An 18045-nucleotide genomic window follows, 5' to 3' on the forward strand; every position below is an offset into this window, starting at 1 on the left:
TACTGTCATACTTGAAGAAGTGTTTGTACTTTACACAAAATATAACTGCTAACAAAGATGAATTTTTTTTTCTATTTTAGTGAGATGGTGAGTGTGTTTTTCTAATGTGGGTGTTACTTTGTTTTATTGGTATTCCCACGTTTAAAGCTGAGCCTGGTGTGTGTCTCTTTGTTTTCTCCATACACATATATCATGTGAAATCCAGCTTAATCATTTGTGCTCTCAATTTTTGTGTTTTGTGTCTTCCAGCCTGAAGTATGGTTATTAAATGTGTGCCCCACCTCTTTGGATTGTACACTGGCTGAGTGTGCAAGTCAATTTGTTAGAACCACCTCAGTTCATAACCTACTTGTTGATTCCTTGGTTTCGGGGTAACAGTAAATCCATACCTTGAGTATTTTTGTACAGTAGTATTCCACATAAAATGATATTTTATACCTTCCGAAGTGAGTAAAGTTCTAGAAAACCATTAGATGAAAGTATTCTAAAATCAAAGTAATATTTCCCAACCAATTTTTTGTATTTTGTTAAAATAAATGTATAGTAGAGAATTGAGTCAAGAAACTGATACCAGAACTATAAACATATTTATGAAAATAAAGTGGTAAGTGAGATCTGGCTGCTTGGAAACAGAGGGCAAAGGTTTCTGTTAAGCAGTGCGCCCTTTCTTTCCAGGTATTTGCTGTACTGCAGCATCTGCAAGGTAACGAGAGCCTCATTCAGGTCTGTTGGGAGATTTTACAAGGGTGCTTAGTCTGGTACCTGAAATGAGTTAATTAATGTCAAAAATCACATTATCTTATCTATTTCTTGTCTATCACCAAATGTTTTACAAGCATAATCTCAAAATATTTTTGACAGGTGAAACAATGAGTAGATTGTCACACAATTTCAGCATAGACCTGTCCTTCAGATAAAATCAGATAAGCAGAAATTCAGTGTTATACTGGAAGTCAGACAAACCTAGATTAAAAGCTAGTCTTTGCTATATTTTCTTGATGTGCTCCATGTAAAAATCGAACATCTTTGATCCTCACTTATAAAATGGAGATGAATGTATCCATTTTATAGGTTTGTTGTCATTATTAAGGATTATGGATAACTTACATAAAAGTGTAAGAATCACTATGGGCACTCAACTGATAGGTATAATTACATTACAGAATACCACTAGGGGTTTGTGTGTGTCTGTGTGTTTAGCATATATGTTAGTGAATCCTTTTATTAGAAAATTCTTAAAGCAAACCCTTATGCAGAAAGAAAAAAGCAAACAAGAGAGCAGAGATTGGTGGGGTTGGTACAGGGAGGAATGAGCCAGCACCTGTCATGCCCCCAGCAAGCTTCCACACTCATGCCGGGTGCGCTTCACAGAGTCCTAGAGCTCTGGAGTAGATAGAGCACGGAGACCATTCTACTGGCTGTAAAGGACCTTGAGGGCAAGAACTGAATCTTCTTTATTACCTGACACAGGTATGGCATGTGGTCTTGTGCTACAGATGATTGGCCACAGCTTACTAAATGGTTAGGTTGATTCAGCTCCACTACTTCTGAAGTTCTCTTTCCATATTTTACTGCGAAGTGTAGTTCTAATTGGAAGCTGAATTAGCAAACCCACGTGCAAGCCTGTGTCATTTAAAGGATACAATGACAACATCATTATTTTTTTCAGGTCTAGGTTGGAATTTGCTCTTCACATATAAGAAGATGAGTGATGAAAGTGACATGTTGGCTTCGGCACCAGAGAAGATGAATGGCATCGGAGCAGGTAATCTGCATCCTCTGAAAGACGGAATCATTGCTGGGCGTGGTGGCTCTTGCCTGTTATCCAATCCCAGCACTCTGGGAGGCCGAGGTGGGAGGAAAACTCGCGGTCAGGAGTTTGAGGCCAGCCTGAGCAAGAGCGATACCCCGTCTCTACTAAATAATAGAAAGAAATTATCTGGACAACTAAAAATATATAGAAAAAATTAGCTGGGCATGGTGGCACATGCCTGTAGTCCCAGCTACTTGGGAGGCTGAGGCAGAAGGATCGCTTCAGCACAGGAGTTTGAGGTTACTGTGAGGTAGGCTGACGTTACGGCACTCTAGGCCAGGCAACAGAGCAAAAAAAAAAGACGGAATCATGACATTTACTCTGCTTGCTTGGCTTTTTCATTACAAGTCTCTTATTACCTTTTCACTTTCTTACTTTCATTTCTTGGCTCTCTACAATGCCTTTGGGTTCCCATGGTTTCATTTCTTCATTTTCTCCTTGCTTTTGTTATCAATAATCTGGCAGAATTATTCTCAAACTTAATTTTAAAATATCAAAAATTCCACTCCCATCCTAGGTCTTGGGTCAAGGATAAAGTATCTGCACTTCAGGTGATTCTGGTGTAGATGGCCTGTGGACCACACTTTGAGGGACGCTGCACAATCCAATATCCATGAACGTTCTCATCTCTTCCCTTGAATCGACGTTCACTTTCCACCAATGACTCTCACACTTATTTTGTTATTCTTTAGAGACAGGGTCTTGCTGTGTTGCCCAAGCTGAAGTGCAATGGCTGTTCATAGGTGCGATCATAGCTCACTGCAGCCTCCAGCTCCTGTGCTCAAGCGATCCTTGGGCCCCAGCCTCCCGAGTGGCTGGGACTACAGGTGTGCACCACTGAGCCTGGCTTGTTCAATTTACATCTATTTACTATCCCAATTCTTTGCTAAGCTTCCAGTCCCTATTTCTAACTGACAACCAGATATCTCCCTGAAATGTCCTACAAGTACATCAGTGTTATCATTTAAAGCACTGAGCTCATTCACTGTCTTTCCTTGGAAGTTCCTCTAATAGTCTTTTTCTGAGTTCATTTCGTAACACTCCATCCACACTTTCCTAAGCCAGAAATTTAAATCATTTTAGACATTTTGTCCCTCATGTTCCCCATTTAGTTAATCAAGTTCTGCAAATTCTGCCTCCTCCCAGATTCTGCCTTTTCTTTTTATCCGCTCTAAAATCTGTCCTGTCTGTCCTACCATTATCGTTCTATGGCCAAGTAACCTTTCCACGTGACGCCCCTGAGACTCTTGCTTTCCTGCTCTAGTCCATCCTTCTCGACACCACCAGAATCTCCTTTCTAAAACACAGATCTCATCACATGACTCCCTTGTCAAGGATCTTCAGCAGGTGTCTATCGTGAAAGCAGAGCAAGGGCAGTAAACCAGCACAGCTTTGTCTCGCACCGAGGCAGACGGGACTGACTAGCAAGTGAACCCTTGAGGTCTCCAGGAATGCTGGCTACCTGAGGTCTCATGTCACATTACAGTTTTTGTCTGAAGAGAGGAACTTTTATGTATTTAGGAACCCATTATAAGGAGGAGAGGGATGAATATGTACCAGTAGGTGGGGTTGTCACCCCGCAATGGTCAAGGTCAGAATGCAGTTGAGCTCTACTCCTCCTGGATTCTAGTTGTGCTGGCCCCGCCTGCTTATATTCTCTGGTCATAAATTTAACCTTATTCTGTTTGGTTGTTCTAAGTCCCGTTCAGAAGGTTCTTTTTCTCCTGGGGGAGGTGGCATGCCATAGGTTGTTATACTTCTATGTGCTGGACACCCTACTTCAATTTAACCTCCTGTTTTGTGAAGGCAATTTAACAGAAGGGGCTGTCACGGACACATATATTTTTAATAATATCATCAGGTGATGCTAGTGCTCAAAACTGCCCGAAGAGAACACCGGAGACTCCCTGGGTTTTAATGCTCTTGTGTTCTTCCCTCCCCCTGACATACCCTTTTCAGCTGGTATTTTTCTGGGTTCTCATGTCAGCCTATGGGGCTCGTAGGGGATTGATTCAGAGGGTTGTGATGCAGCTAGCACTGTGCCTAGCGTGTCAGCAGTGACCATGATTAGAGTTTGGCAGATACTGGTCTAAATCATTTGGTCCAGTATTAGGAAGTTCAGTAGAATGGACTAGCTGAAAGAATTTCTGTTTCCATGGTCACAATTGATCAAGCCCGATGGCCAACTGGGGAGAGAACGCAGGCATTGGTTTGTGTGTATCATCCAATTGCAGCCCTTCAAACATGTGAGGTGATAACCTGACCATCACAGGACTGATCGGTTAGTATAAATGTAGTATGTATATCTGACGGACCAGAAAATAAAAATCAAAGCGATAGAGTTTTCATAATGGGTTGTGGGTCAGTCATGTGAATTTAAAAGTAGTGGAATGTTTTCTCCTTTAAGTCATACAAACAAAAGTGGCTGTAAAACTTTTTTTTTTTTGAAACAGAGTTTCCCTGTGTTACCCAAGCTAGAGTGCAGTGGCATCATCATAGCTCACTGTGACCTCAAACTCCTGGGCTCAAGCCCTCCTCCTGCTTCAGCCTCCCAAGTAACTGGGGCTACAGGCGTGAGAGCCACCATGCCCATCTAATTTTTCTATATTTTATAGAGACGGGGGTCTCACTCTGTTGCCCAGGCTAGTCTTGAACCACTGGGCTCAAGCAATCCTCTTTCCCAAAGTGCTGGGATTACAGGTGTGAGCCACTGTGCCCAGCATGTAAAACTATTTTTTAAGGCTAATATTAACAAGAGCATTTGATGCTGGGCTGCAAACGAAATCATAGGGGAAATGTTTAGACACACGTGCTTCACACATACATACACAAATACACACATGTAATTCTCGTAAGTTAAGTGGAAGGTGGCCTTCATGCCTTTGAACTTGTGCTATGCAGCTTCTACTTCAGTATAAATCCTTTTCAGGGATTTTTGAAGATTTTATGGTCTGTATATGCATGGTTCCACTTGGCCTCATCTGCCACCTTATCCATGGTTACCGTGAGGCCAGCACACCTCACACCAAAGCCCACCAGGCTCTTTATCTGTCTGTGCTACACAGTTGGCCGCCTTGCTAGGTATTGGACCATTGATATTTACCCCCAATTATATGGTTTTTGTTTTTGCACCAAATGGCTTTGACTTATAGAGATTTACATGATTGAATTATTGTTTTCTTGTTCCTTGTTTTGATTATTCCTCAGTGTGCTTAGACTGGTTTATCGCCTTCAGCTCTGGTATTTTATCTAATATAAATCCCATTGTCTCTCTCTGTGATTTTCCTTTAAGCTAGATTCTAAGGCTCTGGAATATTCCAATGGGTTTCTGATTGCCAGTCTTCCACTTCTCTGTTCACAGGAAGCTTGCGAGCTCTGCACCTTGTGGAAGACCTGCGTGGACTGTTAGAGGGGATGGAAACAGAGGAGAAGGAAGGCCTGAGATGCCAGATCCCAGACTCAACAGCAGAAGTGCTCGTTGAATGGCTTCAGAGTCCAATGGTAGATGTTACAGGCTGTGTTGTGAATCTTTTGTTGCTTATTCCAAAATTCAGAACATAGCATAGGTGACTACAAAAGAAAAAAAAAAGTTGTAAGGCAAGAGATTTACTCTGATTTTGTCCCTTAAGAGATTCCAATTTCATTTTGACTCTAAGGATAACTGTTTAAAAAGTGCTGTTAGGCTGCACTTTATGATTGCTGACAGGTCACCTGATTTTGCCCATCAAAATGGCTTTTAGACTGTGCCTGAATGACCTACAGTGGCTCACCACAAATAGTCCTGTACGAGAAAGAACCTTGCACATAACAGATGTTTTCTCAGTAATATTGGGAAGTTCACTCTAAAGCACCTGATGGCGATTCTGCATGGAAAGGGTAATGAACGGACACTTGAGAAAGCAGCAGAGGCTTGTGGCAGTGCTTGCTAGGAAGTGCCATCTAGTGGTTTGTGGCAATCATTTCAATTCTAGTTGTTGAATTAAACTGAGTTGAGTGTTACTCACTGAACAAGGCCTCTTGCTAGGCATCCTTGCCCCAAATTGATGGCATGGAAGAACTGCCCTTTCTCTGGTCACAGTGGTAAATACCACAGTTTTAATATGTGATGATCACATGAAATCTAAAGAATATCACAAAAACAGATTCGAAGAGAAGGGTAGGAATGATGTTATTTTGTAAGTGTTTAAAGGACCCTCAATTTTCAGTAAGATGCACTAATATGCTTGTGAGTTGATTGTGTTTATATAAAAACTAATGAACATTGTATGAAAGAATCAATTCTGATTTTGGATCTGTGGTAGAAATGAAGCCACTTGCTTTGGGAACCTTGATCGTACAACCTGTTTGCATGTGATGTGGCACAAATACTGGCGCTCCCAACCAGTCCCGTGCTAAGTTCTTATGTTCCCACCCAATTTACCTCTCCACTTCCGAGTGCAGATAGTACCATCCATCCTTTTATGCTGGTACAGCCATACCACCTTCACAACCGGAGATATTTTCCTTTTTAAAATATATGATAGCTTGCTATCATACTTTATATTTACTCTGCAAGTTTGTCCTGCAGAGATTTAAGGGGCCAGGTTTGGTGATTTCTTTGGGGATGGCCTCCTGCTCTGAACTTAGATGTTTCCTTAGCCCATTTTACATCCTATCTCACCCTTCTTTACTGCATGTTTTTCTGAATATTTTAGCATGTAGTGAGAAAGAAATTTACTATTGTTAGAGGAACCTATTCCCCTAGCCGACATCCAAAGGCCTCCAGTGACGGTAATAACTTAAGAGAGTACCTGTGATTAAACTGTTGACATTTTTTCAGAAATCATCAATGGCGCCAAATCTCATTCAGAGTGATATCCAAAGTGCTTACTGTAGGATGCAAGGCCTTATGGGATTGGTTCCCCATGACTCTCGGACCTCACCTCTCTTTACAATGCTTCCCCCTTTTCAATCCACTCGAGGCACTTTGGCTGCTTCACTGATTCTCAAACATGCCAGGTAAACTGGCCACAGGGCCTGGGCGCCAGCAATTCTCCTGCCTCAGCTTCTCGAGTAGCTGGGACTACAGGCAAGCACCACACCCAACTACTTTTTTCTATTTTTTCGCTTAGGCTGGTCTTGAACTCCCAACCTCAAGCAATCTTTCTGCCTGGACATCCCAGAGTGCTAGGATTACATCCGGCCTTGGTTGCTTTTTAAATTGAACTCTAGATGGCCCCATTTAACTATTTTTCATTCCAACTGGCTTTTATTCCTATTGTATTTGAATAAGGAATCAGGAAATCTACTGGGATCATATATTTTATGGTTATGAACCATTTAAAAGCTATTAAAAGGCACATAAACTACTACATGTTTCCAAATGATGTTTTTTATGTGTCTTTCATGACTTGCATATGACAGCAGAGAAAAGAAAAAATCTATACTTTCTTTCTCAATCTATATTTCCTGTGGCATTTATACCATGCATAAATATACCCAAATCATATTTAAAAGCGGGGGCAGGAGGGAGGGGAAGAAAGAGTGAGCATCAATATATGCAGATGAGCCAGGTGCTAGGGAGGGCACAAGACAATTTACAGGCTCTGCCCAGGAGCTGAACATGACATTGTACAGACAAGCAAACTCATAAGAAGTTAATGAGTTTAAGGCAGAAAGGGATAAAATGCTGATAAGCGTGGCTGGTCAGCGCTACCAGGGACGTCATTTGTGGACTGAGGGTTTGAGCTTTCTGGGGCAGAGAGAAGGGCTTCAACAGTTGTGGGTGTGCACCGCACACTCCCAAAACTTTGCCTGCTCCTGGGCGTGTGTCTACTGTCAGGGAAGAATATTACCAGCCGCTGTTGCTTTGGGGTCATTATTCTCTCCTTGGTCAGAAATTGTTGTGTACTTTGGCGAAAACATGCCTAAATGCTTCATGTGCCTGTCTTACCTATTTTGAGGTAAATGAACCGAATTCCATTCTCCTAATTTCTGTTTGGCAATGACAGCTGTGCTGAATTCAGTTCAGGCTCCTTGGATTAAAAACATGCGATTTTCATTTGCCCACAATACATGGATCTTAGGGAGGGTCAGCCTCACCCGTATTATTTCCTTTTCCAGACGAATGGACGCCTTCCTGGGAACGGAGACGCGTATCAGGAAAGGCTGGCACGTTTAGAAAATGAGAACGAATCCTTCGTTCGTCAGGCAAGTGATTTTAAAGTGTTGATCTTTCCTCACAACATACCTATAAAGACTATTTTCAATTGGGATGGCAAATTCAAATGCTTACAGCCCCCAGACTGGTCACGGCAGCAAGTGCGGCAGGGAATGGTGAGGCCTGGGGCAGCCCAAGGGCGTGTGGACGCAGTCTAGAGGGAGCCGCCCTGACTCAGCCTCAGCTCCTCCAGGGCCAGTCTGAATAGAGGCCCAGTGTCATCTGATGTCACTTTCTGATCTCATCTGTCATCTGATCTGATTTTCAATATATAGCAGGATTTCAGACATAGGAATATCTATAGTATAAAAATCTGAAAATTAGTATATATTTCTGAATCTGGATATAGACTTTTAATTTTTTAATTTTTTCAAATGATACCATGGGCCAGACAAAACACAACAGTGAGTGGATTTTGCTTGTGGGCTGAATTTGAGTTTGTTTCTCCATACTGTTTTAAAATGTTTGGCAGTTATTTGTCTTTTGTATTTTGAGCTAAATGAATTGAAGCATATTTACTAGGCTGGTGATGACTAAGGAAAAACTCAGAGGTTTGCAGTAAGCACTGAGGTTGAAGGAGTCACCCAATCGCTAGATCCTCACAGGCCTTTGAATGTGTTGAGTTCTGATCTGAATCATCTTGAAAGATCTCATGGAATTTGAATTTTCTGGTTTCTTTTCCTCATTCTTCTTGAAGTATCCAAATTGGAATAGTCCTTGATAATTTCTCTTTCAAACATTAACTTCATTTCCTCTCTGAACCTCTAATACTGTCGTCCCCTTCCCCCAGAAAGATAATTAGTATGCACACAGTCTCTCTCATAAATGGTTGAAATGGTCTTAACCTATAAAGCACTGTACATCCCTAATCAATGCTAACTTTCTCCGAAATTGTACAGGACTCTTTAGATCAAAAAGCTACATATAAATAGGAATGTGAAGGACCACTGTCACCTTGTTAATTTTCAGATTATTTTTCTTTACAACCATCTGAGTGGTGGGATCATTGCAGTGCTTGTTCCATTTAGAGAAATAAAGCATGCAATAGAACCCACATTCTTTCTAACTTGTTGCTGTATTTTACTCCAAATACAGATAAGTGTGTTAACAGACCAGCTGGAGGCTCAGCGAGAGAAGATTAGAGATTTGGAGTCTTGTGTCCAAGAGCACAGAGAGAAGTTGAATGCCACAGAAGAAATGCTGCCGCAGGCTTGTGCGGAAGCCAGGAACAGGGTGGGTTATTCCAGCTGAGTTATTTGAGATGCTACATTTCTGTGTTGTGTTTGCTGTGATGCAGGAGTAAATTTGGAGATTGACTTAGACCAGCACACTTTGTGCAAAAACCTAGAATAGCAGAGTCTCAAAACACACACACAATATAAAATATTTATGTAATTAGAATCTGGAATAAAATATTAATAGGATTGTAGGTTATTTTAATTTTTTTCTTTTTTTTTTGGCATTCAGGTGGTTTTCTAACTCTCATCAAAGAGCATATATTTTATGATTAAGAAAAAAGACAAGTACCACATATGACTTTTGTTATTGAGGAAAAAACTGATAATGTATACATACATGCGCCCACACACCCGGTGCTCACATATGAGAGGCTCTGTAATATAGCAGATAATGTACATACTGGAGCAAAACGCTCAGGTCTGAATTCCTGGTCTGCCATGTCCTTGCTGTATAACATTTGGAAAATTCCTAACCTTTCTGTTTCTCAGCTTCCTCATCTTTTGAATAAAGATAATAGGAATTTCTACCTCATAAGATTGTCAGGAGGATTAAAAGACTATAGTCACTATAATACCTGGCACATAGCAAACACAATGTCACCATCATCATCATCAATGTTATCATCAGGCTTAAGAACATATAAGGTTTATATATGTGTGTGTATCTATATAACATGTATAACTATGTAACTATATAACATCTATATAACTCCCCCAATAAACTGACATGTGTTTATTGATTCTCAAAGAAGGATAACTAAAGTTAATAATTTTTTAATTGTATATATTTAGTAATTATACTTTACTGCATCCTTTACTTGATTGGTGCTGGTTTGTAAACATAAACGAAATAAACTCACATGTGGCTGCTTCTAATAAAACAATTTTCAATGTATCTCTTAAATTCTAATAGGAACTTCTGAACAGGACTTGTTTAAGTACTGACAGACTGGATCTGCTGGCTGAAGTTTGTGACATGTTAAAAGTGATGGCTATGGAGAAGGTCAAATTGGATCATGAAGACAAGTCTAGAGACACAGAGGTGAACCTGTCTCTCTGTCTGTCTCTCTTTTCCCACCCCCACCTCTCACACACAGTCCTATGGCAAAGTTGAAATTCCTTGGAGGTGTGTGCAGGGGAGGTAGTTAATTACTCTATGCCCTCATCCTGCTTTGTTTTAAGAATAAACTTTAATTACATTGACATCTGATCACTAAATGCAAATGGCAATTTTTATTTAAAATTTTTTGTTAAGACTTTTGATATGCAATATTAATCTTTCCATTACCCTTTAAAAATACTCTTGACTTTAGGATATTTGGATCATCCATCCATCCATCCATCCATTTGTCCATACCGGTTTTCTTAATTTTGTAAATAATGCATTTAAATACATGGTTTTACTAGTAATTATTTAGGCATCCTGATTATTTACTAAGTCATTGGATTTTGCTTATTTGTATAGAGAAGATGCTTATATTATTAAAATCACAGAACTTTTTGGAGGTCAGTTAATTAGGCCTTCTACTTTTGGTCTATTCAACACACAAATCATTCCAGTTAAATAAGGCTTACTATACTTTTATTAATTTGAGGTGTATTCTACAACTTGAAGTACCCATTTTAGTGGCTAAACAAGCTTTTTATTTGTTCTCCCTATTTGATTGTTAATCTAGGCCTTCTAGTTTGTTTGTTTTGTGGGTTGGGGGAGAGAGCATATCCCTTTGAAATCTATTCATTTGAAATGAAATGTAAAGACCTGCAGCAATTCCTTCTGAGGGCCATCTTCTCTCCTTTTTTCTATTTCCTTTCTTTGGTTGGAATGTGGAGAGGTGTCACACTAGATTAGAAGATGGATACCAAGAAGGAGAGAGGAGAGGAAATGCTTTATTCTTCCTCTCTATCTTTATCTCAGACATTTATTTTATGCTGACTGTATGCCATCATGATACCAGGCACATTACCTATATTAACCACTCTATGAGAGGTCTTTATGGATTTGGAGATAATGAGGTTTACTCCATTGCTATTTTCAAAATCAAATTTTCTGTCAAAGGTCCACCTGTAATGGGAAGTCTTGGTATATGTCTTGCTTCCTCCCCAGCGAAAGGAAATCTCTTACTTGGTTCATGTTTTAATCTTAAAGCTCTTTGTCAATCACCTATATGAGCATGTTTCTCATCTGATTGAGACAGGAGCTGTTAAAATAAGACTTAGAAAGTTACTCAGTTTTAAAATTCCTGCTTTTGTGCTTTTTAAAAAATCTGCTCTGATGTTTTCCTCTTTCTCCTCTTTTTTGTCATTCCCTGATCCCTTAGTTGCTATAGAGGGAGTAGCAGAACTCAGTCAACAGATGAGCAACACGGCAGTGGGGCTAGCTCTGCTGCAGGGAAGAAATTACGTAGATGGGCACAGAGGTGGCCTTTCTCCGTGCGCACGCAAAGTCTGGTGGAAGTCTTAGCCTGATGACTGTTGTTAGTTTAACTTGGGTACAAGATGGTAACGAAATGTTTTTGGTTTTGTTTTGAGGGGTAAGTCTCCAGAGTGATATTTACATCCCTTGAGTTTGGCTGCCATTTGTATCAAACTTTTCCCCCACTGCTTCCTTACTTTCCCATGCATTCCCAATCACATGCAAAGTGATCTTGTCATCAAACTTCCAGTAAACTCAATGCCTGATCATTTTCTAATAAAAATTCAATGCTATTGGTAAAATGTAGTACGCATGTACTGGGAGATTATAGAATAGTTGATAAACTTTGTGATGTTATATATAAAAATAATTAAAATAGTCCTCCAAATTAAAACGGAATTGAATATTATTATGTTCCTGTTATTCTTTCCTTAATAAAAGCAACATATTTCCCTGGATATTTCATGAATTCAAAATATTTAACTTTGTCTTAGAATTTTAGATTATTTTGATATTAATTTCTAAGAAAATACTACCGTGAGGAAGAAGTATAGGCATTTCCAAAGGATTAGGAATAAAAGTCTTTAAACCTTGGAGAATTCAGGACTTGCCTGTCTCAGTTATTATAGATGGGAGATGGTTAGCGTCGCTCACCACTGCCCCCTTCTGGTGAGAACACACACGTCAGAGATGGAGTTCCTTGGGAGCTCTGGAGAGTTCTCTGAAAGGGAAAAGGGAAACTTCACAGGGATTTTATTTTTTCAAGAACTGAACTTTTGATAAGAAATTAATTAAAATAATTTGTCTTTTATTGTTAAAAGTTTCACATGAAGGTGCTATTTCCAGATTTTCCAGCTTGAGTTGTCATGGGCAGATAAGATTTTTTTTTTTTCAGGCGGGAAATCTGTATTCATGTTTAAAGTGTTGCTCCAAAAGATAATGAGGTAGTTTTTTTTAAATAGGAAAAGGATACCAGTTTATAACTCCATTTTCTTCAGTTGCTTTTTCTTTGCAAATTGTCACTATTTCGGAAAGTGGTAAAGTATAACTATATATGTATATGCAGTTGCCATACAAAGGAAAAATTTTATAAAATTGTGTAATGGCTATTTTGTAAATAAACATACAGCTAAGATTTCCCATTTTCCCTGTGTGTGGAGACCATCGGGACACCGTGTAAATATATATCCACACACCCCATATTGATGAAGGGGGATCACTAAGGACTCATATCATGCAAAAATGATTCATTTAAACAAGTGAGAGAAACTGGCTTTTTTAAAAAAATTGAATTCTGAGCTGTTAGATAAGGAATCACAAATAAAATGTTATTGAATCATGTGAAACAGTTCTTGACCTCATTCATAAAAGGAGAAAATAGATTTTTCTGTTATTGAAATATAATTATTAATGAGTAATTACATAATAATGGTAGGTAGTAGTTTTCCCCACTTTACAAGAGATCACAATTTAGAAGCCTGTGGGTTTGCTGGGAAGTGTATTTCATTGTAGCATCCCTTTCCTAGTGTTTGTGAACTTGAATTGTTACGCTTGGAAGTTTAGAATAATCCCTGTTCACAAAGTTTTACTTTTTATAGTATTGTTCTGTTTTTTATTTTTTATTTTTTTTTTTTTGCACTCTTGTATAATTCTATTATGTGGTTTATGAATTAGTAGCCCAGGAATAAATGTCTTGTAAAAAAAGAGGAGCAAAACATATTCACCATTACAGGGATCGATGTTGCTTATAGTAAAAAAATTGCCTCCTACACAGAATATTTGAGCTTCTCTTTTGGAGGAGTTGTTACTGTTTAGCACTCTAATTTCCTTTTCCTACTTTCTAGGCTCTGGACATAAATATGAGACTAATTCTTAGAATATTTAGGCAAGTTTTGCAAGTCAATTAGTCTTTTGTAAGAAGTGGCTATAGGAAAGGTGTCAAATTGTATTGTATTATGAAAACATCAGGATTGCTTTCTCTTTCATTTTCCAAATATAAAATTGTATTATAATACTGAATATATGTGTAAACTGTAGGCCCTCATCCACCTTGAAGTTGAAAAATCTGATTAAAGGATTCAAATTTTACTCCATTCTCCCAGACTGGGTTGATAAGCAATCTGTATTTTTGTAGACAAATGAAGAAATCATAAAAAATATTTTTATAAATACCCATATATCACTGAAAAAGCCCTAAAGGTAAGTGGCATTACTAAAGACTATGGCTTATTTTAAAAGACGGAGTTCATGTAGTCAATTTTAGTCTAGAAATATCTAATAGATGATAGGAAGTCAGATATTAAGCTACCTTTCTTAATCAAAATTATAGTCACCTTTTATTTTCATAAGCCCCTCACTTTAGAGCAGGGCATTGGGGATTTAAAGCAGTGTTTCAATGGAAAGATGTGTTGGTTCTTAAGGAGATACGTTCATTTCCATTTGTCTCATCTAATTCATACAACTTTAACCTAGGTGCCATTGACTTCTTTAGATTTCCAAACTGCTATTTTGGAATAGATAACTGTGTTACCACTTTCCTAATGTACTTCCTTGTTTCTTTTTGGACAGAGGCTAAATCAGGAGGTCAATGATTTGAGGTTAAATGTCAGTGAAATGGACAGTGAAAGAACTGAGTATGACAAAAAGCTTCAATCAACCAAAGTAAGTTTTCTCACTGGTTAAAAGATTTAAACAAATGGTTCTACTACTCATCTATAACCAGTAATATAAGTAAAATAGGTTTTCTGCTTAGTATGTGAGGAAGAAGGTATTTTGTAAGTGAATGAAGTTTTCCCCGGAGCTGGGAAGCTTATTGAATTTAAACACTGCTGTTCTGAATAAAAACCAAGGCTTAACTAATGTGACAGAACATAACCTGTCATTTCTGTGAGTGACAGCTAACCTCCTTTCTAAACTGATGCTATTTTCTTGGTTATTTAGCTTGTCTTTTTCTATTAATATCTATAGTTTTCTTTCACTCCTCTGTCTCTCTACCAGTCTTGAATGGCCAAACTTTCTATCATGAAAATCAAGGTGGGTCAGCAGACAGAACAAAAATGGGAGAAAATCAACAGATGGAACAAAAATGGGAGTCACTGATGGGGCAGAAGACTTGGGTCATGGGATCCACGGCCTGTTGCTTTCTGTCTTGTGTCTTTTTGCTGTGATGGTGGTTTTAGTGGCGTGTGCATTCGTTTTGTACGTGCGTCACCTGTTTATGAAAAATACATTTCAAGCTGATTAAAGGGATGGTGTGATCCCTAATATTGTTTTCAGAAAGATATGAAATAGTGAAAGATAATAAGCGGGTGAGTAAAAGTATTAATTTATAAATTAAATCTAACAGTCTCAGACTATCTGAGACCCAACCATGGTAAAGTAATTGTAGAAGCTCAACTATGAAAGAATTCTCTTGCATATCAACAGCAGAGACAGCTTTTCTCCTTAGCAACTTACTTGAAGGTAAATAAACATACAGTACTTTACTATATCATAGCAGTGAATAAAAATCACTGCTTAGAAACAGTACTGTGAGAAAAGGGCCGTACTTCTTGCTAGTGCTACTGAAAATTTCTTGTACTTGCATCCACTCCTACTGTAAGTCAGCCTAACTTTTTTGGAGAGCTATGTTTTCACATATTATTATGTGTAATAAATATCTTTAGAAACCTCTGAAAATGAAATGGGTTATTGAACATAAAGGTATACTTATTAGCATTGCATAACTCTATTTTTCATGTTAAATGCAGCCAACAAAAGTTAAATTTGCTAAAGCTAATTCTTTACTAAAGTAAAACTGAAATTAAAACATTAATAAATAGGTCAATGGACTAGGAATCTTTTACAGTTGCAAAGTTAAAAAATAAAAGGAGGACTTAAAAATGTGTTTCCTAAATGTATTTTTTCCCATTGTTTTTAGGAGATTCTGTTCTTTCATCTTAGTGATGAAGATGAATTATTTAGTTCTGAGATTTGGCTAACGTTGGTCATGACTTGCTACTTTACCCGCTACATAAGCTCTCTGCTTGTCCAAGGAGCATGAGTGCTATCTTGAAACGCTGAGTAAATGTCAAGCAAGTCTTTTCCAATTTGGATTTTATTTTGCTTTATGACACTGAGTATCTAATTTGATTATCTTCCTTGATTAACTTATATATATATACATATTGTTTTTTAGTATTTAACATAAGATTTAATCTTTAGGGCTCTCTTGGCCTTAATTACACTGTAAAAGATCTATTTTTAATTTGATCACAACGAAACTTGAAATAATTAAAGCATGACTATTATTCATTGGACTTCTATTAATAGTCTTGCTTCCTGCTTCTCATTGCCCCTGATTTCTGATGTTTGTGTCTAAATTCTTGTAGATTGTTGCTTCATCTGTAAAATCTAATTATTGATTTAAAAGGTTCAGATGCTTTCTGAATATTCAATTTTAGTCATAATCTACTATTTTAAAATGAATTTATAATTTATAGCATGAACTGGCATCTTCAAAAGAGCAACTGGAAGAAAAGGAATCTGAAATAAAAAGGCTACCAAAAAAATTTGTTTGCAAGATGAAAAGAAAAGAGATTGAAATTCTCGATAGAGGTAAGAATGTATGTTTAACATTTGTTATCTTGTTAAAATCCTCCAAAATCTGTAAAGAAACTGATGTTAGTCAATGTGTAATTTTAGCATCAAAGAGAGAGTACCATAAAACAGCTAGGCCCAGGACTGCAGGGGATTCTCCATAACTCTTTACTGTGCCTGGGAATCCATTACCTTCCTCTTTTGCAGCTGGGGAAGGACAACTCTGTACTTTATTGGGTGCTCCTTTAAGATTACTAAATTGTAAATTCTCATCACAAGAATGGCACACTGAATTGGGAATATACACATTAAGATACTGAGGCTGGAGAGAAAGTTGAGTCCCAGTCATTTTAATGCCACCCACTTATAAATGAGTAAAGCCATTATTTAGTGCTGAGCTTCTAGAGTTGGGTGAGCTTGTCAAGAGATCCTGCAGAGTGAACTTAGAACAGAATCTTGGAGCAGAATGCAGGAGGAGAGGAAAACAGGAGTGCTACAGCAAAGCAGGAACTATCAGTTGACAGATCTAGGAGAAGGAGAGTATCGTGACACGATGCTAAAGGAGATGATTTTAAAGGATGTAGGAAGTAGTTCAACGGTACCAAATGCCACAGCAATGTTGAGACTAATTTTACTAATATTATGAATTCAAATCACTTGAGGAAAGAATATGGCAATCCTTCACACACTTTTAATCTTCAAAGGAGTTGCAATTTTAAGTTTATTAACTTTACTCACAATAAACTGTAGAGCAGAACATACATTTGTGTTCCATGTTTAATATTTACAGGGTGCTCTTTGTAAATCACTGATTTATAGACCAACAGAAGAAGGATTCTTAACAATTGTAACACCAAGAAAATTAACACCTAATCCTGTTCATACCATATTTAAAAATTCATCAAGTCTTTGTTCTGTTCTTGGAACAGCTGACACAGAAAAGGAGACGGCAGAGCACCTAGATCGGGCTGCATCCTCTAAGAAGAAAGGTTCACAGGGGAACAGTACCTTTTTGGCATCTCCACCGTTTCAGGATTCCAAAAAGAAATTCAGAGGTATCACGAAACTCTTTCGAAGGTAAGTAAAAGAGTAAGCAAGTTGATTGGGCCTTGTCTTACATGTGGCTCAAATGTAGCGATAATTGGAAAACTGGCTAAAAATGGGTATGGAATTGTAAGACTTTTGTATTTTTCTTATGGAAGGAAGGTTGTGATTTGGGATTCATTAACTCATTGGGTCTCAGTTAAAGTTTCAACTTGTATGTGTAAGTTAATGACATACAAAGAGGATAGGCTGAAATATGTGTGCCAGCTAAAAATGTTCTGATTAGCAAGTCTAAGGCCTCCTTAGGTATTAATAAGGCAATGTGTGCTGTGTCTTCTTCAGATGTAGGAGAAGTTAGTTGTCAACAACATTCAACCCAGATGGCATGTCTGAGTCTGAATTCAAAAGAAGAGGGACAGGGGCAACTTCAGGGTCCCCATTGGATTGGCCTTGAGATTTGGGACAGTCTAGCAGATAAGAACAGCCAAACTAATGGACTTTTGCACCTGTACTATTCCTCAAAGCCTCATGAGCTCCTGCAGTAGTACTGTCATTGGGTTAAACAAAGTCATTGGTTATGCTGGGCCTAGTGGACGGGTCCATCATCTATAGAGTGGTGCAATTTGTCAATGGTTGGTGAACAATTATACAGAAGGTGAGGGCTATGGGAACTAGTTGAGGAGCCAGAGCTAAAGTGTCAACAACATCTGTATTAGAACAGTTCTTGGACTTAAATTCTACATACACAATAATTATAAGT

General features: G+C 38.3%; 2 protein-coding genes across 2 annotated transcripts; both read left to right on the forward strand.

Annotated features, from left to right (window-relative positions):
• Positions 1–1628: 1628 nt before the first annotated feature.
• Positions 1629–8170, forward strand: LOC123640595 (liprin-beta-1-like). Its single transcript, XM_045555186.1, has 3 exons — positions 1629–1765; positions 5175–5314; positions 7916–8170. The coding sequence occupies exons 1-3, from the start codon at positions 1645–1647 to the stop codon at positions 8168–8170; spliced, it is 516 nt and encodes a 171-aa protein (XP_045411142.1). The 5' UTR covers positions 1629–1644.
• A 224-nt stretch (positions 8171–8394) lies between these two features.
• LOC123640596 (liprin-beta-1-like) lies at positions 8395–16405 on the forward strand. Its single transcript, XM_045555188.1, has 5 exons — positions 8395–8433; positions 9108–9245; positions 10164–10292; positions 14232–14324; positions 16145–16405. Exons 1-5 carry the CDS (start codon positions 8395–8397, stop codon positions 16403–16405), a joined length of 660 nt encoding a protein of 219 aa, XP_045411144.1.
• Positions 16406–18045: the final 1640 nt, after the last annotated feature.

This window comes from Lemur catta, chromosome 6 (genome assembly GCF_020740605.2).
Source record: "Lemur catta isolate mLemCat1 chromosome 6, mLemCat1.pri, whole genome shotgun sequence".
Lineage (NCBI taxonomy): Eukaryota > Metazoa > Chordata > Mammalia > Primates > Lemuridae > Lemur > Lemur catta.